General features: G+C 41.7%; 1 protein-coding gene across 7 annotated transcripts in view; it reads right to left on the bottom strand.

Moving 5' to 3' along the window:
* The window catches only part of fgfr1 (fibroblast growth factor receptor 1), a 124,214-nt gene that overhangs the window by 25,450 nt on the left and 73,608 nt on the right, over positions 1-25,156 (bottom strand). For 3 of the 7 annotated variants that reach the window (XM_062961456.1, XM_062961461.1, XM_062961457.1), the window contains 7 exons: positions 20,000-20,190; positions 17,630-17,780; positions 9,141-9,343; positions 5,267-5,412; positions 3,368-3,489; positions 2,990-3,100; positions 71-261 (listed from right to left, as the gene is read on the bottom strand). In XM_062961456.1, the coding sequence (XP_062817526.1) occupies positions 71-261; positions 2,990-3,100; positions 3,368-3,489; positions 5,267-5,412; positions 9,141-9,343; positions 17,630-17,780; positions 20,000-20,190 (1,115 nt within the window). Of the gene's footprint in view, positions 1-70; positions 262-2,989; positions 3,101-3,367; positions 3,490-5,266; positions 5,413-9,140; positions 9,344-14,362; positions 14,508-17,629; positions 17,781-19,999; positions 20,191-25,156 lie in introns of all 7 variants that reach the window. The other 4 variants (XM_062961460.1, XM_062961462.1, XM_062961458.1 and 1 more) reach the window with 3 other exon arrangements.

Here is a 25,156-nt window from a genome sequence, read left to right as displayed (position 1 = left end):
ACCCTTCTCCTCAGTGTCTCTATCAAGAGCTTGAACCACTCGGACCATTTCTTCTGCCACTGTCCCTTACCTTTTTGGATGCCAGGTATTCCATGCCCCGGGCCACTTGATAGGCACAGGAGACCAGGTCTTTGAAGGAGAGCTGCTCATCGGGGAGGTGGGTGGGGTTGTAGCAATATTCCATGCCTGGGGGTCGCCGGGCTTGAAGGTATTCCCGCAGGTTGCCTTTGGAGGCATACTCCACTATCACATAGAGGGGACCTGAGCCAGGGAAGGAAGCACAGTGTTGATCCAAACAGCGATAGAGTCTCATTGACACTGGAATCTGCGGGGTTGGGCTGGATGGTCCTTGTTGTTGTAGCTCAACCAGAGGCTGAAGACGAGGGGATGGTTTTATCAGAGATTGTGAGGACTGATGGGTTTTCCAGTGAGGGACATGAGGGGGTTTGAACCAGGATTCTGCCTGGGAGATTGAGTTTGTGTCTAGTGAGAGAGAAACAGCTTCAGAGCAGAGAGAGAGATGCTGTGGAATCAGATAATACAGAGAACCTTTCTCCTAGTCATTCCTTGGCAACGGAAGATAAGGAGCTGGAAGAGAGAGATCTTTCCCCTGGAAAAACACCTGAAGTTAGTAGGAATTTGAGACTCAACCTCCTGGAGAAGGGAGCCAGATTATGGAGGTCACAGCGAATTTGTGAGAAACAAAAAAGTGAGGAATCTTTGACGCAACAGAACAGATGCCAAAGCCATGACTTTGTGGTTTTGTGGCCCTTAAATTAAAGGATTGTCTTCTTAAGGGTCAGAGCAGGCAACACTGCATTACCATGTAGGTATTAGACAAGTTCCAATTCTTTTGGGCTTTAGAAGAGCCATAAAAACATGGCTATGTGCCCAGGCTTTTAACGAATAAACGATAAAAATGATACGGACTGACTTATGGATAAAGCACGAGGTTTTCGGAAGAACGGACCTGAACATACGTATTTTTTAAATTTATATACTGTAATTTTATACTGTATTTAATAGTTTTTAACTGATTTTATGTATTGTTGCTTGATTTTGTATAGGCATCTAATTGTGCCAGTCTTGTAAGCCGCCCTGAGTCCCTTCAGGTGAGAAGGGCGGGATATAAATACAGTAGAGTCTCACTTATCCAACACTCACTTATCTAATGTTCTGGATTATCCAACACATTTTTGTAGTCAATGTTTTCAGTCAATGTGATATTTTGGTGCTAAATTCGTAAATGCAGTAATTACTACATAGCATTAATGTGTAATGAACTACTTTTTCTGTCAAATTTGTTGTATAACATGATGTTTTGGTGCTTAATTTGTAAAATCATAACCTATTTTGATGTTTAATAGGCCTTTTCTTAATCTCTCCTTATTATCCAACATATTTGCTTATCCAATGTTCTGCCGGCCCGTTTATGTTGGATAAGTGAGACTCTACTGTATTGAAAACATTGACTACAAAAATGCATTGGATAATCCAGAACATTGGATAAGCGAGTCTTGGATAAGTGAGACTCTACTGCAGTTCCAAACTGCGTTATATGGTAGTGTAGATGGGTCCATAAGTGTTCACTTATCATCAGCACTATTATAAGCCCTTTCTACGCTGCCATATAAAATCCAGAGTATCTGCTTGGAACTGGATTAAATGGCAGTGTAAACTCATATAAGTGAGTGGATAAGTGAGACTCTACTGTATTGGAAATAAATAAATCTTGGGTTCTGTTCCACATTCATGTCTATGTTTAAGATCTTTGGAAAAGTCTTGTACTCATGTTCATGGATTATGTTTTGAAAGAAGTTCCCGTATTCCTGGTTATGGATTTATGCCTATGTTTTGATTCTTAGATCTTTTTAATATACCCTGTCCTTTTTGAACAGAATTTTGCTGGTCGGACTATTGCTTTTCGAATGCCTTTTTCCTATGGCTTTTTGGACATTGCTTTTTTATTACCTTTTGCCATTTTTGTATTTGCTTTTCTCAATAAACTGTTTAGTTAGTACTATTGGACTCCTGTGTGAATCCAGACTAGGGTGCAACATTTGAGGTCATTTCTAACTCTATGATTTTATGAATCTGTGGCTCTTTCAGCATGTTTCGGCAGGCCTTTGAGATACAGTCATTAATTAATCAGCCCCAGAGGGTTTTTAATAATCTATCCCGTTTTTATTACGATTTTACCATTTATGTGTTTTAAATGCAATTTTTTTATCCTGTATTTTTGTTTTAATTGATATATTGTATTACTGTTTTATCTTTTTATAGTGTGATTTGTATTATATTGCCCATGTTTTGTTCTATGTTGTTTGGGTCTCTGCCCCATGTAAGCCGCCCCGAGTCCCCACAGGGAGATGGTGGCGGGGTATAAATAAAAGTTTTTATTATTATTATTATTATTATTATTATTATTATTATTATTATTACAGTAGAGTCTCACTTATCCAAGCTAAATGGGCCAGCAGAAGCTTGGTTAAGCGAATATCTTGGATAATAAGGAGGGATTAAGGAAAAGCCTATTAAACATCAAATTAGGTTATGATTTTACAAATTAAGCACCAAAACATCATGTTTTACAACAAATTTGACAGAAAAAGCAATTCAATACACAGCAATGTTATGCTGTAATTACTGTATTTACGAATTTAGCACCAAAATATCACGATACATTGAAAACATTGATTATAAAAATGGCTTGGATAATCCAGAAACTTGGATAAGCGAGGCTTGGATAAGTGAGACTCTACTGTATAATATTTTGAGTGGAAACCAACATTGGGCAAGAACGTTGGAACTATGGAGATTCAGAGATAGAATGACTCCCTTGGTTTTACCTAGTCACTTGTACATTGTCTTCCATTGTCTTCAAATAAAGAAGGGGGAAAGCTTTTGAAAACAGCGAATGTTTGGATGAATTGTACACAAAAATACATATTTTTCCCCCCCTAGGAAGATGTGCCAAGCCCTTACTCACCATCCTGCGTACAAGCCCCGAGGAGGTTGATGATGTTCTTATGCTTGCCAATCATTTTCATCATCTCCATCTCAGAAATCAAATCAGACAGATCTTTTTCCGTGGCATCGGCTGGAGAAGAAGATAAAAGATGCATTTCCCGGTGAGCCAGAAAGTCCTAACGCTTTGAAAGCCTTTCCTTGATGTCCCAGGAAGTCCATTTTGAGGCATTATCATTTGAAATGTAATCATCAAGTGAAGAGCATACCAAGCATGAAATAGCCACTCATATGGGGGGGAAAAAATCTAAACTTTATCATTATAGACTCAAATGTTTCCTACAGCAATAAGACAGCCACTGCGCTTGGAAAGCAATGCAGAAAAAAGGCAATTACTTACATTTGAGCATCTTTACGGCCACTTTAGTTACTCGGTTCGGTTTGTCTTTGTCCAGGCCTATTGCTTCTGCGAGAACCACCTGCCCAAAGCAGCCTTCTCCCAAGGGTTTACCTAAAATCAGCCTAGGATGGAGGAAAACAAAGAAATTTTAGGAGCAAAAAGATAATTCACATCTACAAAGATGCCAATTTCATTGTAACGTTTTACCCAAATGAAACCAGTACACCTTTTTCCATTTTGCTCAGTTAAATTGAATACAAACACAATAAAAAGTTGCCCAATAGTCCTTTCATCATAGATTTTCTGTTTTTTCCTCCACCATGGACATCCCAGTGTTTCTTCATTTTTATTTAGTTTCCAAAAATAAGGAAACCTGTGGTTTTAACTTTGAACATGTTTTAAGGGATTTTAACTGTGAATTTTTAATGCTGCTTATATTTAATTCTCTTTTAATATTTGCATATTGGTATTCTTTTAAATTTCATGCTAATGCTTTTGTGTTAAGCCGCTTTGAGTCTCCTTTGGGAGAGATAAAGTGTGGCATTAATAATAATACTAATAATAATAATAATAAATTTCCACTTCACGGAGCTACTGAAGGAACCAGAGATCACAATGAAAGTTTAAGATTAAATGGATGCTTCAGATAGAGATTATACTTGAAGTAGATAAAGTGGCAATTGTGAACAAGTTAATACAAATGCTTCTTTTTCTGAAGTTTCTGTGGAAGCCCATTGTTTTCATTGTTTTATATTGTTTTAAATTATAAATTATGACTGTGTTTTAATGTATGATGATGCTGGGCTTGTCCCCATGTGAGCTGCCCCAAGTCCCCTCGGGGAGATGGGAGCGGGATATAAAAATAAAGTTGTTGTTATTATTATTATTATTATTATTATAAATTATATTATGACACAGCAAACAAGATAGATATGCTGGATGTCGTGTCACAAAATCACAAGTCGAACACTTCCAAAGTGTCTAGGACTGTGTGATGTATTTTCGGATGATGCGTGCAGATCCCAGCAGGGTGGCCTTTTGCAGTTGGCAGATCGTGATTTTGTCAATGTCTATTGTTTCCAAATGCCAGCTGAGATCTTTTGGCACGGCACCCAATGTGCCCATCACCACCGGGACCAGCGGCTGAGTTTTTCCTGTTGTTTTTCGTCAATGCGACTGTCACCTGGTGTGGCGACATCAATGATCCAAACCTTTTTCTTTTCCACAACTGTGATGTCTGGTGTGTTGTGTTCCAGAACTTTGTCAGTCTGGATTCAGAAGTCACACAGTATCTTTGCATGCTCATTTTCCAATACTTTTGCAGGTTTGTGATCCCACCAGTTCTTTGCTGCTGGGAGGTGGTACTTGAGGCATAAGTTCAAATGAATCATTTGGGCCACATAGTTGTGCCTCTGTTTGTAGTCTGTCTGTGCAATTTTCTTACAGCAGCTGAGGAAAGGATCCATGTTTCGTCAGCTTCCTTACACAGTCTGCATTTTGGGTCATCAGCTGATTTTTCGATCTTGGCCTGAATTGCCTTTGTCCTGATGGCTTGCTCCTGGGCTGCAAGGATCAGGCCTTCTGTCTCTTTCTTCAGGGTCCCATTCGTGAGCCAGAGCCAGGTCTTCTCCTTATCAGCTTTTCCTTCAATTTTGTCAAGGAACTTTCCATGCAATGTTTTGTTGTTGTTGTTGTTGTTGTTGTTATTATTTCAGAGTATTGAACAGATTTCTTGAGAAATATACTTACCTTTTGTTGCATCTGGCCCAGTGCAAAGACCATGGTAGATCTCAAATCAATGAATATAAATAATGCTCCACAGGGCATCTGGGGGTATAGATTGGAAAAGGAAAGGTCCAGAAAAACCATTGTCCACAGCAAAGTGGGGAGGGCTGTTACCTGTCTCTGGGTAGCTCCCAGCGAGGGTCTTCTGGCAGGTCGTACTCAGAAACACCGGCCAGCATTGGAGTCCCACTGGAAGAAAGCCGCGAGGGGCGCATGAGCATCACACCTGAATTCATGGAAGAGCTCGAGTCAGCCGAGACCTGTGGCAAAAGAAGGGAGATAGTGGCGGTTACCCTTCGGGAAAGACCTCAAGGATAAGACTAGTTTGGGGGAGTTGGTAGGGAAAAGGGTGCACGTGGCAGGACTCAGGTTGCATTGTAGTAAGTGGTCTCTTGTTTGCTCTTTTCCACACTCCCATGTCGTGGACATGAGAGAAGCCTCCCCACAGGATTGTAACACATCTGTCTACAACGTCTTTGTAGACAGCTGATTCTCTTACACCAGAAACAACTTGCAGTATAAGGTAAAGGTTTCCCCTGATGTTAAGTTCAGTCATGACTGACTCTGGGGGTTGGTGCTCATCTCCATTTCTAAGCCAAAGAGCCGACGTTGTCCATAGACACCTCCAAGGTTGTGTGGCCGGCCTGACTGCATGGAGCGCCATTACCTTCCCACCGGAACGGTACTTATTGATCTACTCACATTTCCATGTTTTCAAACTGCTAGGTAATAATAATAATAATAACAATAATAATAATAACTTTATTTTTATACCCCGCCCCATCTCCCCGGAGGGACTCGGAGCGGCTTACATGGGGCCATGCCCGACAACAATACAACAGCAGCAATAAAACAATAAAACAAATATCGAGAATAAAACAAATGTTGCATCAATAAAACATCAACATCAGGTTGGCAGGAGCTGGGGCTAACAGCAGGTGCTCATTCCACTCCTGGGATCTGAACCTAGGACCTTTTGGTCTGTAAGTTCAGCAGCTCAGCGCTTTAACACACTGTGCCACTGGGGTCCCCCGACTTGCAGTATGCAACCAACCAAACAAACAAATGGACCTTTTCAGCACCAACCATGACAATAATCTCAATTAACATCGAAGGCATGTCAGCTGCCAAAGAACAGCTGCTTTATGAAATGTGTCAAGGTAAGAAATGTGATGTGCTATATGTTCAAGAAACACACAGGAATAAACAACAGAAAGAACTCTTGTCTGTTAGAGGCAAGTGTGAATGTTGAAATTGGCCACCTTGATTAGCACTAAATGGCCTTGCAACTTCAAAGCCAGCTGCTTCCGGCTTGTGGAAATCTTTTGTTGGGAGATGTTACATGGCCCTAATTGTGTCTTGTCTGGAATTCCTTTGTTTTCTGAGTGTTGTTCTTTATTTACTGTCCTAATTTTAGAGTTTTTTTTTAAAAAAAATATTGGTAGCCAGATGTTGTTCATTTTCATGGTTTCCTCCTTTCTGTTGAAATTGTCCACATGCTTGTGGCTGTTGGAGTGGTCCAGCATTTCTGTGCTCTCAAATCATATGCTGTGTCCAGATTGGTTCATCAAGTGCTCGGCTATGGCTGACTTCTATGGCTGAATCAGTCTGCAGGGCCTTTTATGTTTCCTGAATCATGTTTGGGCATGGATGCATTTTGTTGTCCCCATGTAGACTTGTCCACAGCTGCATGGTATACGGTAGACTCCTGCAGAGATGAGAGGATGCCTCTTGTCCTTTGCTGAACATATTAGAATGTCCCACCCATTGGACATTCCACATAGATATAACCTCACTTGCCTAGTTTCCAAAACACCTCACAACCTCTGAAGATGCCTGCCATAGATGTGGGTGAAATGTTAGGAAAGGATACTTCTGGAACATGGTCAGACAGCCCAGAAAAATCACAGCAACACAACGGGTGAAATGTTTCATGGCTGGGAGGGGGAATATATGTCAGTCGGATTCATTTGAATTATTCAGTATCGTTCTCCTTGGAGCAGCATTCAGTTTTGTTTTCAGTGAGGACTGCTTAGCCACACGATGAAGGTCAAAATGGCAATAGCAACACCCTGCCTATTAAAATGGCAGTGTAAATAATTCTAGTAACAACAAGGACTAGGCTGGGGATCGCCAGAATTTCTATTGCCAAAACCTTAAATGAGGCCAAGGAACAAACCCTTGGTTTTTGCACTGTCCTCTTCACCCGCTGCCAGCCCTTTTGGCTCCTATCCTACAAAACTTGCCAGGCCAGGCGTCTTTTTCTGTCATCAGGTTCAACTGTGGCCTCCTTCCATTATACCAGTACCATTGAGTCTTCAGGACCAGAATGAGGTCGTGACCAAAAGACTGCTAATTAAATGGGGTAGACCATTCCTCATAGGCCATTCTCCACTCTGTGTTATAAAAGAGGCTGAAGGTAACCCATTCCAGACATTGACCTCTCAACAGATGGATCCAATGCGTACAAGAACCCTTTGATCCTCCTCTTCGTGGCCATAACATCCTCCATTCTTTGGCTTTCCACACCCTTTGTGTTTATAATGCTATAATGTTTAAGAGGCTTTTCCTTAATCCCTCCTTATTATCCAAGATATTCACTTATCCAAGCTTCTGCCGGCCCGTGTGTAATGAAGTACGAATTTTGGGTATACAGATGTTATGTTTAATTGTGTGTTTGTGTTTTTAAAAGGGTAAGTATGACAGTCATTGCATCTCAGCACTTAGAGGCTGGTTGCCATGGAGAAGTAGGCGGAGCTAACTGCCATTTTGCTGAAGAAGTACAGAGTTTAAAAAAGACAGTCAGTCTGTGCCCTGAGGAGGTACAGAGAAGACTTGATCCTAGATTGAGGGGATCAAGGGAGACTCAATTGGTCATTTTGAGTCAGATTAAAATAAGTTTGGTGACTTATTGAATGTAGTCTGTGTCCTAGTAAGGAACAGAGAGTCTGTGATCGCATATCACAGGGGTGACTGTGGTTTTAAAAGTAGCAGAGAAAGAAGTTCTAACTACTTTAAGTAAAACAAGTGACATTTTAGGGAGTTTGACTCATCTTATTATAGCATTGTAACTATTAATAAAAATACCTCCAAGGAGAAACAACATTGTAACCATTAAGCTTTGTGCCTGAATAAACTTGTTCTTGTTTTTCCAACATCGAAGCCTCTGTCACATATATTATAAACCAAGTTACGTTACCATCTAAAGGGAATAGGAAGAAGAAAGAAAAATAAAAGTAAAAGGTCTCCTCTCTGAATCTTTAGTGGCTGTATCTTTACAAAGTGGTGGCAGCGTTATTAGATCTTTACAATTGGGTGGCAGAGGTGGGATTAAAAGATTCCCACCTGTATGAAAGAACTTTAGATGTTCATAGCCCCATTGCAAAGTGAGACTCTACTGTATCATATTTTGGTGCTTAATTTGTAAAATCATAACCTAATTTGATGTTTAAGAGGCTTTTCCTTAATCTCTCCTTATTACCCAACATATTCGCTTATCCAACTTTCTGCTGGCCTGTTTACGTTGGATAAGTGAGAGTCTACTGTACTGTAAATAATAAATAAATAATTGTGGGAGCTGAAGTCCAAAACTTATATTATGTTATTTAATTATTTTAACTGTTTTATTCTTATTTTATTGTATTATGATGTACTGGTAGTGATCCTACCAGTTGTGTAAGCCGCCCTGAGTCCCCTCGGGGAGAAGGGCGGGGTAGAAATATTGGAAATAAATAAATAAAAATAAAAACACCTGGAGGGCCAAGGTTTGCCCGTGCCTGGTGTAGAGTCAGCCTCGGATAGGGGTTCTGTCATACCTTCTTCCCTCAAAGGCAAATCCTAGGATTCTGTAGCAGTTAAAGGGGAATTGCAGTACCATAAATGTGTTATAGGAAAAGGCCCCTGAATGCAACAAGCTACTAAACCCACAAGCAAGGCTCTTTCCAAGGGGAAGGTTGGTAGGTTTCCATCAAACCCCCTATCTACTTTCTGTTACCTGTCTGCGCAGAGGGATGCTCTTGGCCAACTTGTGCACGGCCAGCTGGCTGTTGAAGTCCGTCTTCTTGGTGGTGCTCTTCATCTTGTAGAGGAGGACGGTCACAATCATGCAGGAGATGAGGAACCCCCCGGTGCAGTATATAATGATCTCCAGGTACAGCGGGGAGGTCATCATCGCAGGCTTGTCTTCCATGGCTGGATTGGTGCACAAAATAGCATTAGCGCAGGCAGACGCAAACAGCGGCAATTTCAATACATCGCTGTGGCAGCTGGATGTGTGTGGAAGGGCAATGGGTGTTCAAACAGTTGCTTCAAGAGAAAAGCGGGTTTAAATTTTGAAACTATTGCAACCAAATGTCCTTACTCGTTCTGGATCCCAGTTTGAGTTTAGTCATCCCTTCTCACTCCTCTTATTAGCCATTTCTAGATGAGAAGAAGTTTTAAAGCTATGGAACACCCTCCCCAGAGACATACGACAAGCCCCAACCCGTATGAGTTTCAGAAGAGCCCTTAAAACATGGCTATGTGCTCAGGCTTTCAATGAATAAATGGCAAAGACGACATGGACTGATTTTGGCTATAGCATGAGGCTTCTTGGATGAATGGATCTAACCTTTTGTTCAATCTTTTATATTTTATATTGTACTAGCTGTGCCCGGTCATGCGTTGCTGTGGCGAAGTCTGGTGGTATGGGAAATAAAGTATTGAGGAATTGGTGGTAGTGAAGGTAAAGGGTCAAGGTTTTCCCCTGACATTAAGTCCAGTTGTGTCCGACTGCACACTGAAATGGATTATATGGCAGTGTGGAGTCAAGATAATCCAGTTCAAAGCAGATAATATAAGATTATAAATGGGTTCTATAGCTGTGTGGAAGGGCCTTGAATCTACACTACCATATAATCCAGTTAAAATCAGATAATCTGTATCTTATAGGCAGTGTGGAAGAGGCCTAAGTGAGGCCTAACTGCCTGTCCCCTGGGCTGAGTGGGTTGCTAGGAGACCGAGTGGGCGGGGCTTAGCCTTGTAACTGGCAGTAATTGGATAAAAACCAATTATTGCTCTCCCTCTAATTAGGACTTTATTTTTCTTTTCTTTTTGTTGTATGAACGTAGAGGGATGGATGAGGGGTTGTGCTGCCAAGTTTAGTGTTTCTGGGATGTGTAGTTTTGTTGTTTTGTCCTAGGCCGAAATTTCATTACCCTTTTATATATATATAGATTTATAATTTTAACTGTTTTATATACTGTGTGTTTTAACTGTGTACAAGCATCAAATTGTTGCCATTATTGTAGGCTGCCCTGAGTCCCTTCGGGTGAGAAGGGCGGGATATAAATATTGGAAATATATAAAATAAAATAAATAAAACTATGTGAGAGTCTATTCATGCTCAGTTTGATACCATGTTTTTAGTCTTCAGAAAGGAACGCAAATGCGGCTTTATGCACCAAGCATGGGGCAGGTTCCTGAACATTTTCCTATTTCTCCTCCACAGACTGAAAATACTATCACTTAATAGACACTTTTCTGTGAATCTAGCACCCATCGATACTTCGGGATTCTAGTCGCTTGGATTTGAATTCGGCAACCAGAATGTACTCTCGGGATTTCTATTGCCTGGATCAGGTCTCGAGTCAAAATAACAAAGAGCATGGACTGCGGATTATGTTAACTGAACTGGCCTCCCCAATATATACTAGAACCCCACATCTTTTAGAACAAAGATGGAAAATATTTGGCCCTTCAGGTGTTTTAAGACTTGGGTGGGCTGAACTCAATTATATGAAGATGAGTCAAAAAGTTTTGCCTCCTGTATTATAAAAACGTTATGAATGAACATATAACAGCAGAAGTTGCTACAGATCATAGCCTGAACTATCCTCTACACAAAACTACCATTCAACATAGTCGCCAGCAATTTGTATGAGGGTTGAATGAAAAGTAATGCCTCCACCTTCGTTACTTGGGTTTGGATAGGAATATTTTAAGAAATCAAACGCAGAAATAATTCTTAGAATGTGCTTTTTAACTACCACCATTCACTTTTCCAAATAATCATCAGACAATTGGATACATTTCTGCCAACGATGAACAAGTTTTCTGAAGCTGTCACGGAAGAAGTCGACTCTGTTTCTGCAACCAGCGTCTCACAGGACCCTTCGTACACAGATCTTCCAATAGCCAAGCAAAGCAATAATGTGACCCACACAATCTTGAGAAATGCTTGAAATTTCTCTCTGAGTGATACAACGATTGTCCTGATCAATCTGTCAACCTTTTGCTTGTGAAACTTGGTGGTTGCTGCCACAGGATGTCCAACTCTTTGTTTGTCACGCAAGTCAGATGTTCCCACCTCAACATCTTTAAACCTACTCGCCCAACGATGCACAGGACTCACATCAACTCAATCACCATAAACAGCTTGCATTCTCTGATGAATCTCCTTTGGAGTGACACGATCTGCTGTCAAGAATTCAATGACTGCATGTTGCTTAAGTCACATTGACCGACTGTCTGTGCAGGGTTCCATACTTCACACTTTAACAACACAACCGTTCAATGCTAAGGCTTCCCGCCAAATGGAACTGTAGAGGAGAATCCACTGAACAAGCCAGTACCTGCCGCAGACCAGGACTGCCATCTATGGAGGAGTTACGAAGGTGGAGGCATTACTTTTCATTCAATCCTCGTACACATTTGCGCCATCGTTTAACCCAGGCATCAAACCCATTTTGGAAAAATTAAGGCTCTCACTTTGTGACACATGATTTTAAAGCTGTTTTAACGTCATTCAAGTCATTGAATCTGAAACCACATAGGTTATCTTTCAGAGGTCCAAACAGGTAAAAGTCAGAAGGGGGCAAATTGTGTCTGTAGGGATAGTGACACATACTAATCAGCCCATTTTTGCAGTCGCCTGGGTTGTGAAAAATGATAATGAGCGTGCATTATCGGGATGAAGCTTGATGGAATAAAAGTCTTTTAATGGTCTCTTCTTTCTTATTCCCTCCTTAGGTTTCTTAAGAGTGGTTGCATGGGTTTTGCTATTGATTGTGGCACCATGTTGCAGAACATCGACAAGAATAACACCCTGTGACAAACACTGTTGTCAAAACCTTCTGTGCTGATCTGGTAGAATTTTTTGGGACATGGAGAAGCATTGTCAGTAATACCTCACTCACCCATCCTACAGCCTACATGGTTTCAGATTCAATGACTTGAATGATGTTAAAACATCTTTATAATCATGGATCACGAAGCAAGACTCTTAATTTTTCCAAAATGGTTTTGACGCCTGGGTTAAATGATGGCACAAATGTGTACAAATTGATGGTGACTATATAAAAATAGTTATTATTATTATTATTATTATTATTATTGACACAATGATGTTGTATGACACAGCAAACAAGATAGATATGCTGGATTTCGTATCACAAAATCACAGGTCGAACACTTCCCAAGTGTCTAGGACTGTGTGATGTATTTTCGGATGATGCGCGCAGATCCCAGTAGGGTGGCCTTTTGCAGCTGGCAAATCGTAACGTTGTCAATGTCTATTGTTTCCAAATGCCGGCTGAGATCTTTTGGCATGGCACCCAATCTGCCGATCACTACTGGGACCACCTGTACTGGTTTCTGCCAGAGTCTTTGCAATTCAATCTTGAGTTCCTGATAGCGGCTGAGTTTTTCCTGTTGTTTTTCGTCAATGTGACTGTCACCTGGGATGGCGACATCAATGATTCAAACCTTTTTCTTTTCCACAACTGTGATGTCTGGTGTGTTGTGTTCCAGAACTTTGTCAGTTTGGATTCGGAAGTCCCACAGTATCTTTGCGTGCTCATTTTCCAATACTTTTGCAGGTTTGTGATCCCACCAGTTCTTTGCTGCTGGGAGGTGGTACTTGAAGCATAAGTTCCAATGAATCTTTTGAGCGGTTGTGCCTCTGTTTGTAGTCTGTCTGTGTGATTTTCTTACAGCAGCTGAGGAGATGATCAATGGTTTCATCGGTTTCCTTGCACAGTCTGCATTTTGGGTCATCAGCTGATTTTTTGATCTTGGCCTTAATGGCCTTTGTTCTGATGTCTTGCTCCTGGGCTGCAAGGATCAGGCCTTCTGTCTCCTTCTTCAGGGTCCCATTCGTGAGCCAGTCTTCTCCTTATCAGCTTTTCCTTCAATTTTGTCAAGGAACTTTCTATGCAATGTTTTGTTGTGCCAGCTGTCAGCTCTAGTTTGTAGTGCGGTTTTCTTGTACTGGTTTTTTTTTGTCTGCTGTGCTTTGAGGAGTTTCTGATTTTTGACTTTAATAATAATAATAATAATAATAATAATAATAATAATAATAATAATAATATGGTAGTTTTCCGCAGAGGATAGTTCAGGTTATGATCTGTAGCAACTTCTGCTGTTATAGATTCATTCATAACGCTTTTAAGACACAGTAGGCAAAACCTTTTGACCCACTTTCATATGATCATTGAATCAGCCCAAGGCACCTCCCTTCACTTGACCTGCTTCCACAAAAATAGCACATTTTGCTACTATGCTCTCTAGTTGCCCTGGGCACATTCTTCCTATGTTTTGGAACCTTCCAGAGACATTTTATGTTCAAGAGAGGACCTAAAACCTACAAAAAGGTCTCTTTAAGATACAAAATGGCTAGGAGGGGACAAAAACCCATTTTGCTGAACTCACAAAATCTAATTTGGGGTGGGATCGTAAGAGAATTGTTGATATATATGGAGATGAACATGAACATACGGGTGGCATGTCATCCGTGGTTTATTTTGGTTTTGTTGGGCCTAAAAGAACACCAGTTTCCCTTCCACTTTGCTGAGAGACAGAGAGAAACATATGGGGAATTGCCACTTAATAAGAGAATGGAAAAACCTGGAGCAAACATTAAATCTAGACTGGAAATGCCTTGGTCTGCAAGAGCTGTCGGATATAAATGTGGACCATCCCAGTTTGGATGAGAAAGAGAAACTGAGCCATAGGTTGGAAATTATTTGTGACTCTGACTTTGAACTGGCAAAGTTTCACCCATCAAATCAGGTTTGTTACTAAACCACATAAGTGGAAATCAATATGTGGTCCTATTTGGCCACCATCATGCTATCTCCAAGAAGGTTGGCTCTTGCAAACCAGGACACGCTTGACCCCAACCCAAGAAGGAAGAGGCCAAGAGGCCAAGAAAGGAGTAGAACCAGTATATACCTTCCAGAACCGTCAACCATGCAGAGTGGTGGGAGATCCCAATAGAATTACCCGCCAAACAGGTATACTGCCCAGCGTCCTCAAAGGAGACATTCCTTAAGTGAAGGACTTCCATTTCTTTGTCAGTTGTGTTAACACCAGCCGTCTAGAGATGGAGGGAAGGAGGGAAGAAGAGAGACGGGAGAAAAGGGAAAATAGGACAAGCAACTCTAAGAACCCTTCAGGAGCCAAAGTGGAGGAGGAGGAGGATGAAGGGGAAACACATGCCCCCGAGACCTCCTTGAGGAGGAACAGACACCACGGCAGACCTCCATGAACCAAGAGTTTTAGGACAACCTTCGACCCAGGCAGGCCTAGAGAGGCAGGGTTAAACAAAAACACAAAACAGCGAACCCTTCACCAAACTGAATTTCCCTGCCCATCTGAACATGCTGGTGATGGGCCACATGGAAAAACTGACCTCGAGTCGGAGAAGGACCAGCTTAGTTTCAGGGGATGGGAGCAAGCAAAGTGGTAGATGGGGATAGGAGTTGGATAGGACACAATCTGAGTTGGTGCTATTGTAGGAAGAGAAAAGTCATGCAGCTACAAAAGCAGGGAGATAAATGAGAGACTAGGATTCTGCTTTGCGGTAGAGAGCAAAAGCCCATGAATTCAAAAGTGACCCTTACAATGTGTTGTCGAAGGCTTTCATGGCCCAAATCACTGGGTTGCAGTGAGTTTTCTGGGCTGTACGGCCATGTTCCAGAAGCATTCTCTCCTGACGTTTTGCCTGCATCTTTGCCTTAGAGGTTGTGAGATCAGTTGGAAACTAAGGAAATGAGGTTTATACATCTGGGGAATAATGTCCAGGGTGTGAAAAAGAACTCTTGTCTGTTGGAGGCAAGTGTAAATGTTGCAGTTGGCCACCTTGATTACCCTGTTTCCCTTAAAATAAGACATCCCCAGAAAATAAGACCTAGTAGAGGTTTTGCTGAATTGCTAAATATAAGGCCTCCCCCAAAAGTAAGACCTAGTAAAGTTTTTGTTTGGAAGCATGCTCATTGAACAGAACACCAGAGCATGCAGGAGCGGTAAATGTATGTACCATAAAGTGTTATACATGGAAATATTGGTAGTAACAAGAAATTCTTGATAGTATTCAGAGTTTGTCTGGTTATGCTGGTTTATGATGACAACTACTGTATAGTATATAATAAATGTTCATTTTTTTGTTCAACAATAAATGTGAATTCTTCTTCATGGAAAAATAAGACATCCCTTGAAAATAAGACCTAGAGCATCTTTGGGAGCAAGAATTAATATAAGACACTGTCTTATTTTCGGGGAAACGCGGGAGCATTAAATGGCCTTGCAGTTTCAAGATCTGGCTGCTTCCTGCCTGGGGGAATCCAGGTTGCCGATAGCAACATTCACACTTGACTCAAACAGACAAGAGTTCTTTCTTTCCCCTACCCTGGACATTATTCCACAGATATATAAACCCCACTTGCCTAGTTTCCAACGGACCTCACAACCTCTGAGGATGCCTGCCATAGATGTGGGTGAAACGTCAGGAGAGAATGCTTCTGGAACATGGCCATACAGCCTGGAAAACTCACAGCAACCCACTGAGTCTTCCAAGATTGCATGGGTTCAATAAGTACTGTATATACTCATATATAAGTCTAGACATTTTAGAATCAACCTGGGTCAACCTATCCATGGGTTGATGGAAATACTGTGTCTTAACTCTTAGCAAAAACAAAATCTTCCCCTTCTTCGTGGAGTGTGATGAACACTGAGAGACTGTATATCTCAGGAGAAACTAAAAGAACTGAACCATTTCACTCTATCCACTGCAATGCTATGTTTAGTATTTTTTTAATACTTGGGTATGAAAATAGCAACGGCTGGGCTTAGAACAGTGGGCTAAACTGCTAAGCTGCAGAAAATTCTGCTGATCGATAGGTTGGCAGTTCAAGCCCAGGTTGGGGTGAGCACTACCCGTCAGTCTCAGCTCCCTGCCCAACTAGCAGATCAAAAACAGAAATGTGAATAGATAAATCAGTACCGCCGAAGTTGAGTACAGCCTCCAGATGCTGGAGATGGACAGATGAGAAAAGCCTTTACCTCTGTTTATGTATTGTCTGTCTTTGTTAATTGTATAAGCGGCATTAAATGTTTGCTGTATATGTGTTCTGTAATCCAACCTGAGTCTCCTTGGGGAGATAGAGAAGAATTATATATAAAGTATATTATTATTATTTCTGTGAAATGGCCTTTGACTTATGCACAGGCTATCCACAATCCATGTAAGCCACCCCGAGTCCCTTCGGGGAGATGGAGGCGGGGTATAAAAATAAATGTAATAATAAAGTTGTTGTTATTGTTATTATTATTTGAAACACAACAAGATGAGTCCACAGCAGAGAGTCTGCTATTATTATTATTATTATTATTATTATTATTATTACTACTACTACCACTACAATACAGTAGAGTCTCACTTATCCAAGCCTCGCTTATCCAAGCCTCTGGATTATCCAAACCATTTTTGTAGTCAATGTTTTCAATATATCGTGATATTTTGGTGCTAAATTTGTAAATACAGTAATTACAACATAACATTACTGCGTATTGAACTACTTTTTCTGTCAAATTTGTTGTATAACATGATGTTTTGGTGCTTAATTTGTAAAATCATAACCTAATTTGATGTTTAATAGGTTTTTCCTTAATCCCTCTTTATTATCCAAGATATTCGCTTATCCAAGCTTCTGCTGGCCCGTTTAGCTTGGATAAGTGAGATTCTACTGTATATACGGTAATCTGTTACTTGATAAAGGTCAATTTACAATGGTTGGAACTGATGGGCATTTTCATTCGTTCTGGTTTTGCTCTCTCAACATGGCAACTACGTTTAGCGTTAGATCATATTTAAATTGATTTAGTTGATCAGTGAAAAGATCGTAAAGAAAAATAACTTTGGAAAAAAGCAGGGAAGTCAATTTGGAAAAAGGACAGGGACAATCTTCCACTGCTCTTTTCTGAATTAATACAGAGAGAAGGCTAAGAAAAGTCTCAGCAAGAGAATGATCCATTAGGAAGAGGAAGAGGTGAGGGTGCATGAAACTGAGCTGCTTCGACTCCACCCGAGGATTTTTCCATGGCTTGCGGCACCAGAAACAGAGCAGAAACAGGAGAGCCACAAGAGTCCCTTTTCCCCACCGCTAAGGACTGGGATGTCCAAGCAAGAGCCGCCAAAGGGGCCTTCTCCCCGTTTACCTTCAGCCATGGGTCTGGTGACGGTCAGCCACGCAGACTGGTTAGCCTCACCAATATAATTGGAAACCTTACAAACATACTCCCCGCTCTCAGCCTCTGTCACATTATACAGGGTCAGCACCTCCGCATCAGAGCTATTAATCCCCGAGTGCTAGAACAAGACCAACAACACAGGAGTCACTCGGTGGCCCGAGGATGGGCCTCTCCGCTCCCAAAACAACAACAACAACATTACGCACATTATCATCATCATCCTGGGGAGCAACAGATGAGGAGATTCCCACTCCTAACCGAACCTCATGTACATTTCATTCCCTTGGAAAGCACTATAGCCATATCTTCGCCCAAAGCAAACCCTTCAGGAGGAACAAATTGTACCCTCTCGCATTTAAGGACCCTTCTGCACTGCCATACAATCCAAATTATCAATCAGATCATCCACATTATCTGCTTTGAATTGGATCATGAGTTTACACTGCCATATAATCCAGTTCAAAGCAGGTAATCTGGATTTTATATGGCAGTGTAGAAGGGGCCTACAATAATGCCGATAATAAGTGAACACCTATGGCCCCATCTACACTGCCATATAATGCAGTTTGGAACTGTATTGGTTGTTGTATTCAAGCAATGAATGCTTGCTTTTTTGTGACTGGAATCCATCCAGACTCCTTTCGTGAAGATAGGGTGAAATTAATAATAATAATAATAATAATAATAATAATAATAATAATAATAATGTGGAAACCATAGACATTGACAAAATTACGATCTGCCAACTGCAAAAGGCCACCCTGCTGGGATCTGCACGCATCATCCGAAAATACATCACACAGTCCTAGACACTTGGGAAGTGTTCGACTTGTGATTTTGTGATATGAAATCCAGCATATCTATCTTGTTTGCTGTGTCATAATAAAATAATAATAGTAATAATAATAATAATAATAATAATAATAATAATAATAATAATAATAATAATGATGTCATCCGTATAGACTCAGGGCCCTGGGTCATATAACCCAGAATAACAAGGCAGATAATCCACAATATCTAAGTTATCGGAGTCCATACTGCCATATACTCCAGTTCAATGTGGATTTAATACAGTTGTGTGGAAGGGGCCTCACATAATGCAGTTCAAACTGCATTATATGGCAGTGTAGATGGGACCACTGTGAATTTAATGCAGGTTGGATCTACCTATAGACCCATATAATGCAATTTGAACTGCATTATAAGGTTGGTGTAGATACATATAACACAGTTTGAACTGCATTAATTAATAATTAATTAGCCATAATTGTATGGTTAGTGTTGACCATATAATGCAGTTCAATGCAGTTCAAACTGTATTATATCTACACTGACCTTATAATGCAGTTCAAACTGTATTATATTACACTGCACATCCAGCCATGGCCTTCTCAACAAGGTGGGCTTCCAAATCTCCCATCATCCCCAGTTAAGTAAGCCATTGCAGCTTGGGATAATGGGAGACCCAGTCCAATATGTTTTGAGGTCATTCAACTGAAGGAGGATGGATTAATGACCAAGGATTACATTAACCTGTTAGAGAAAAGCTTTTCATGACATTTAAATTACAATATCTTCATTTATCATTTGTTGGCATGTAGAAATGATCAATAACAATCTTTCCTTTGTGTCACAAAACAAAACATACATTTCAGATGCATTGTTACAAGAAGCAACAAAGAGGAAAAATTAGGCTCTTGTCCAATATCGGTCATATTATCAATTTCTGTAAATTAGCATTTCCATTTACTGAAGTATTTGAATATGATTTTATCTTTATTATACTACCATTTTGGTGGTGTTTTAAATAGGTTTTAAAGCTATTGTTATGCTTATTGTTATATTTTACTGTTATACTGTTTTAAATTACTGTTTGTATGTAAAGTTATGTTGTTGTCTGGACTCATCCCTGTTCAAGCAGCCCCGAGTCTCTTCGGGGAGATGAAGGCGGGATACAAGAATAAAGTTATTATTATTATATTATTATTAGTCAGTAAGAGGCCACCATTCTTATATGAATATCTCTGTCTGTAATAAAATACCTTGATGATAAAGAAGACCAAGGTTTTCCAATCATCCTTTTAACATAGTTTAGCATTATTCTAATAAAAGTACTGGGGAGTTTTAAACTGGAACAGTTGCACCATTATGGTGGTATTTTCTTTGTTTTTTTGCATAGCTCTAATACAGTACAGCAAGCCAAATTCGGGAACTACAATGCACAAAAGTAATATTCCACGCAAATGCAGCCATTCCTATACTTTGTTGAACTTTCCAAGGATCCGCACATCCCCGTTAACAAAACGGTCACAACGTCCCAATGTCTGTCCTTACCTTCAAGACCTGCACGTAGGGCAAGTTGTTTGGCCCAATCCTGCTCCCGTTGACCTCAATGTGTTTCAGCCACTGGATGTGAGGCTGAGGGTCGCTGTAGACTTTGCAAACAAATTCTACATTGCTACCCAAGGAGACGGTCTTGTTTGCGGGGAGGCCAGCTTGCAAAATAGGCCGGTGAGGGGACCTCTCTGGAGAAGACAGGAGAAAAATAAATGCAGATAGGTGTCACAAAATTAGGATAGGAAGAAAGCATACAGAGTTAAACACATGCTTCCAGGCTATCAACTAGGTCCAAGGGTAGTTTGCATAAGCAGATTACAGTCGAGTCTCAGTTTATCCGACACTCCGTATTATCCGAGGCCTAGGGCCAGATACTTTTGGGCCATTAGCCATCTTCATGCTCCTACATGTATTTATTAGGCCTCTTTCAGACATTACTTGCACAAAGAAGACATCATGCAAATACGAGGGTTGAATAAAAAGTAATGCCTAACCATCATTACTTCAGATTGGATGGGAATATTTTAATAACTCAAACACAGAAATAATCCTTAGAATGTGCTCTTTAACTACCACGATTCACTCTTCTGCATAATCACCAGACAATTGGATACATTTCTGCCAATGATGAACAAGTTTCCTGAAGCTGTCACAGAAGAAGTCGACACTCTGTTTCCGCAACCGGCGTCTCGGTAAAGGTAAAGGTTTTCCCCTGACGTTAAGTCCAGTTGTGACCGACTCTGGGGGCTGGTGCTCATCTCCATTTCTAAGCCAAAGAGCCAGCATTGTCCATAGACACCCCCAAGGTCATGCGGCTGGCATGACTGCATGGAGCGCCGGAGCGGTACCTATTGATCTACTCACATTTGCATGTTTTCGAACTGCTAGGTTGGCAGGAGCTGGGACTAACAGCGGGCACTCATTCCTCTCCCGGAATTTGAACCTGGCACCTTTTGATCCGCAAGTTCAGCAGCTCAGCGCTTTAACACACTGCCACCGGCGTCTCACAGGACCCATAATGCACAGATCTTCCGATAGCCAAGCGAAGCAGTAATGTGACCCACACGTTCTTATGAAATGCTGATTATGCTTGAAATTTCTCTCTGAGTGATACGATGATCATCCTGAATCAATCTGACAATGCTAAGGCTTCCCCGTCTGCGCAGGGTTCCATACTTCGCACTTTAACAACACAACCGTTCAATGCTAAGGCTTCCCCGTCTGCGCAGAGTTCCATACTTCGCACTTTAACAACACAACCGTTCAATGCTAAGGCTTCCCCGTCTGCGCAGGGTTCCATACTTCGCACTTTAACAACACAACCGTTCAATGCTAAGGCTTCCCCGTCTGCGCAGAGTTCCATACTTCGCACTTTAACAACACAACCGGTCAACGCTAAGGCTTCCCCGTCTGCGCAGGGTTCCATACTTCTCGTGTTAACAACGCAACCGTTCAATGCTAAGGCTTCCTGCCAAATGGAACTGTAGAGGAGAGTCTACTGAACAAACCAGTACCTGCTGCAGACCAGAACTGCCATCTGTTGAGGAGTTACGAAGGTGGAGGCAATACTTTTCATTCAACCCTTGTAATATGTGAAAGCAGCTCAACTTGTCATTCCATTTAGAACTAAAGGATCTGATATGTTTTCAAAAGTTGTTTGGACCTGCCTCATTCTGTCTTTTCCCAGTCAAGGCGGCTGCAAAGTAATCCAAGCGAGCATTAACTACGAGTCAGGTGCCGATCAGGAGTGGAAAACAAACTTCACAGAAACCAAAAAAGAGGAAATAAGCTGGCAGGGATGGAAATGAAAAGCCTCGCGCCTGCAACCCTCACATCTTCACTTGTGATGTGACAAAGCGGGGATTAAGAAGTTATTTCCACCCCCACCACCCCCCTCCCCCCCAGCCCTTCCTTGCAAGAAGAAACCAGTGCCAAGAGCTTTCTTTCTTGATTCTTTCTATCCAAGTCAATTGCTTATGAAAAAAATAAAGAGGGAATGCTTCGTCTTTGTTAAGATGCTTTGATGAATGAGCCCCCTCCCATACCCTAAAACCACATTTGGCTTCCTGATGTAAAAATATCACAAGACCGGCCAGTCTTCTGCCAAAGGGTCTCTTTGCCTCGAATTAAGGATAAGACTTTCTGCAGTTTTCCACCGTTTTCCAGAACAGTTTTTGCCATGTGTTGTTGAACATTTTCATGGCTAGAGTCACTGGGTTGCTGTGAGTTTCCCAGGCTGTATGGCCATGCTCCAGAAGCATTCTCTCCTGACGTTTCACCCACATCTATGGCAGGCATCCTCAGAGGTTGTGGGGTCTGTTGGAAACAGATGGCCACTCACCGATAAATTCCAAGTGCTGCTAGCTATATATCAGAGGAAGGAATTGGCAAAGCCACCCCTGTGCCTCCTTTGACTATGCAATTCTTTGGGCACATTTGCAAATCACTGGTCGGGATGAAACTCTCAGCTTTTGCAGGCAATAAAAAGCCAGCTATTATCCGCTCTTTAACCAGCCTGACAATGAGCACCAGGCAGAGCCATTATATCTCACCCAGAGATCCTGGTGCAAATGAGTCCCTTCCTTTCACAAAGAAATCTCAGCCACCTGGGCTCTACTAACCCAGGTTACACATTGACAAGGAGACTGCCCAAACCTCTGGGTAATTTTAACTCAGTTTGACCCAGAAAATATCCAGGTCAGCCACAGCCAATAGGGATGAATGAGCCAGGCCGGGCTCGCCCACAGCTTGCCAAAGGCTCCGGGGATTTCCATTGTTTCTTCAGAGCTTGGATTACAATACCTTAAAAAGGCAGCTCTGACACTTGTGATGGAGATGGACTATAGAATAGCAGCAAAGAAACAAAAACTGCAGGAATCCTAAGCAGCAAAATAGGACCAGTTTCACATTAAAACAGCAGACAGTTTGGTGCAGATCCAGCATCCTTTCTCAAGAATTCTGAAAGACTCCAAAATTGGTTTGCTGTGAATTTTCCAGGCTGTATGGCCATGTTCTAGAAGCATTTTCTCCTGATGTTTCTCCCACAGCTATGGCAGGCATCCTCAGAGGTTGTGAGGTCTGTTGGAAACTAGACAAGTGAAAGGTCCAGGGTGGGAGAAAGAACGCTTGTCTGTTGGAGGCAAGTGTGAATGTTGCAATTGGCCACCTTGATTAGCATTGAATAGCCTTGCAGGTGTCTACGGACAACGCCGGCTCTTCAGCTTAGAAATGGAGATGAGCACCAACCCCGAGTCAGACATGACTGGACTTAACGTCAGGGGAAACCTTTACCTTTACCTTAGCCTTGCAGCTTCAAAGCCTGACGGCTTCAGCCTGGGGGAATCCTTTGTTAGGAGGTGTTGGCAGGAATCAGCCAGACTTTGAAGCAGCAAGGCTATTCAATGCTAATCAAGGTGGCCAATAGCAACATTCACACCTGCCTCCAATAGTCAAAGAGTTCTTTCTCCCACCCTGGACCTTCCACTTGTCTAGTTTCCAACAACAGGAGCCCCCAGTGGCGTAGTGGATTAAAGCCTTGTGACTTGAAGGTTGGGTTGCTGATCTGAAAGCTGTCAGGTTCGAATCCAACCTGGGGAGAGCGCAGATGAGCTCCCTCTATCAGCTCCAGCTCCATGCGGGAACATGAGAGAAGCCTCCCACAAGGATGGTCAAAACATCAAAACATCCGGGTGTCCCCTGGACAACATCCTTGCAGACGGCCAACTGCAGTTTCTCAAGCCACTCCTGACATGGAAAAAAAACTTTCCAACAGATCTCACAACATCTGAGGATGCCTGCTATGGATGTGGGCGAAACGTCAGGAGAGAATGCTTCTGGGACATGGCCATACAGCACGGAAAACTCACAGCAACCCCATGATTTCAGCCTTCGACAACACTTTCATCCATTCTTCCCTCTAGCACAAGAATTATCATCTAAAAATTGCTTCTGGAACATGGCCATACAGCCCGGAAAACTCACAGCAACCCCATGATTTCAGCCATGAAAGCCTTTGACAACACTTTCATCCATTCTTCCCTCTAGCAAATGAATTATCATCTAAAAATTGCTTCTGGAACATGGCCATACTGCCTGGAAAACTCACAGCAACCCAGTGATTTCAGCCATGAAAGCCTTCAACAACACTTTCACCCATTCTTCCCTCTAGCACAAGAATTATCATCTAAAAATTGCTTCTGGAACATGGCCATACAGCCTGGAAAACTCACAGCAACCCAGTGATTCTGGCCATGAAAGCCTTTGATAACAATGTGTTGTCAAAGGCTTTCATGGCCAGGATCACAGGGTTGTTGTATGTTTTCCGGGCTGTCTGGCCATGTTCTAGAAGTATTCTCTCCTGACGTTTCGCCCACATCTACGGCAGGCATCCTCAGAGGTTGTGAGGTATGGGGAAACTAAGCAAGGAAGGTTTATATATATCTGTAGAAAGTCCAGGGTGAGAGAAGAACTCTTTGTCAGTTGGAAAGCCAGTGTGAATGTTGTAGATAATCACCTTAATTAGCATTAAATAATACATTACTCGAAAATGGTTTGCAAGGGTGGCTGAGGTAGGGATGCCTTTGCTTTTTGATAGTTCCATGAGTTAGTTGCATATGAGGTTTTGGTTTTGTGTTGGCACTGATGCAGTTTGTGTTAATGTGGTATTTGTGTATAGATAGTGTTTAAATGAAATTTGTGTCTTTCCAATATTGCATACTGATTGCATCATCCAGAGTGTACTATAGTCTGTAAAGAGTTAATTACTGAGAAGCTGTGTTGACCTTGATGTGTGGCTGGAACTGGGGAGTGTCCAGACACAAGTGTTTGTACATTACTGATTGCATCAGTTCTGTTCTGTTCTGCTGTCTGCTGAGAAGTCAAATCCTGTGTCCATTGTCTTCAAGTCTTTTTGTCTTTATTACTGCTTTCAGTAAAATTTGTATATAGTTGTACCATCGTCTCTGATGTCTCTTCGTGCTACGTTCCTCTGACTCCATCCAACTGCTGCTGCGCTGCGTAAATTACTCTGACAGTTTGAAGCATCAATGTAGATGGGGCCTAAGTAGCCATAAACTTTCCTATGCAATGATGAACTTTCCTCCTTGTATTCCAGGTACATGGGACTCCATCCAAGTCCTTTTTGAAAACCCCAAC

Source organism: Anolis carolinensis, unplaced genomic scaffold (assembly GCF_035594765.1).
Source record: "Anolis carolinensis isolate JA03-04 unplaced genomic scaffold, rAnoCar3.1.pri scaffold_8, whole genome shotgun sequence".
Lineage (NCBI taxonomy): Eukaryota > Metazoa > Chordata > Lepidosauria > Squamata > Dactyloidae > Anolis > Anolis carolinensis.
The sequence above is the reverse complement of the archived record's forward strand: the minus strand, read 5'-3'. Positions and strand labels throughout refer to the sequence as shown.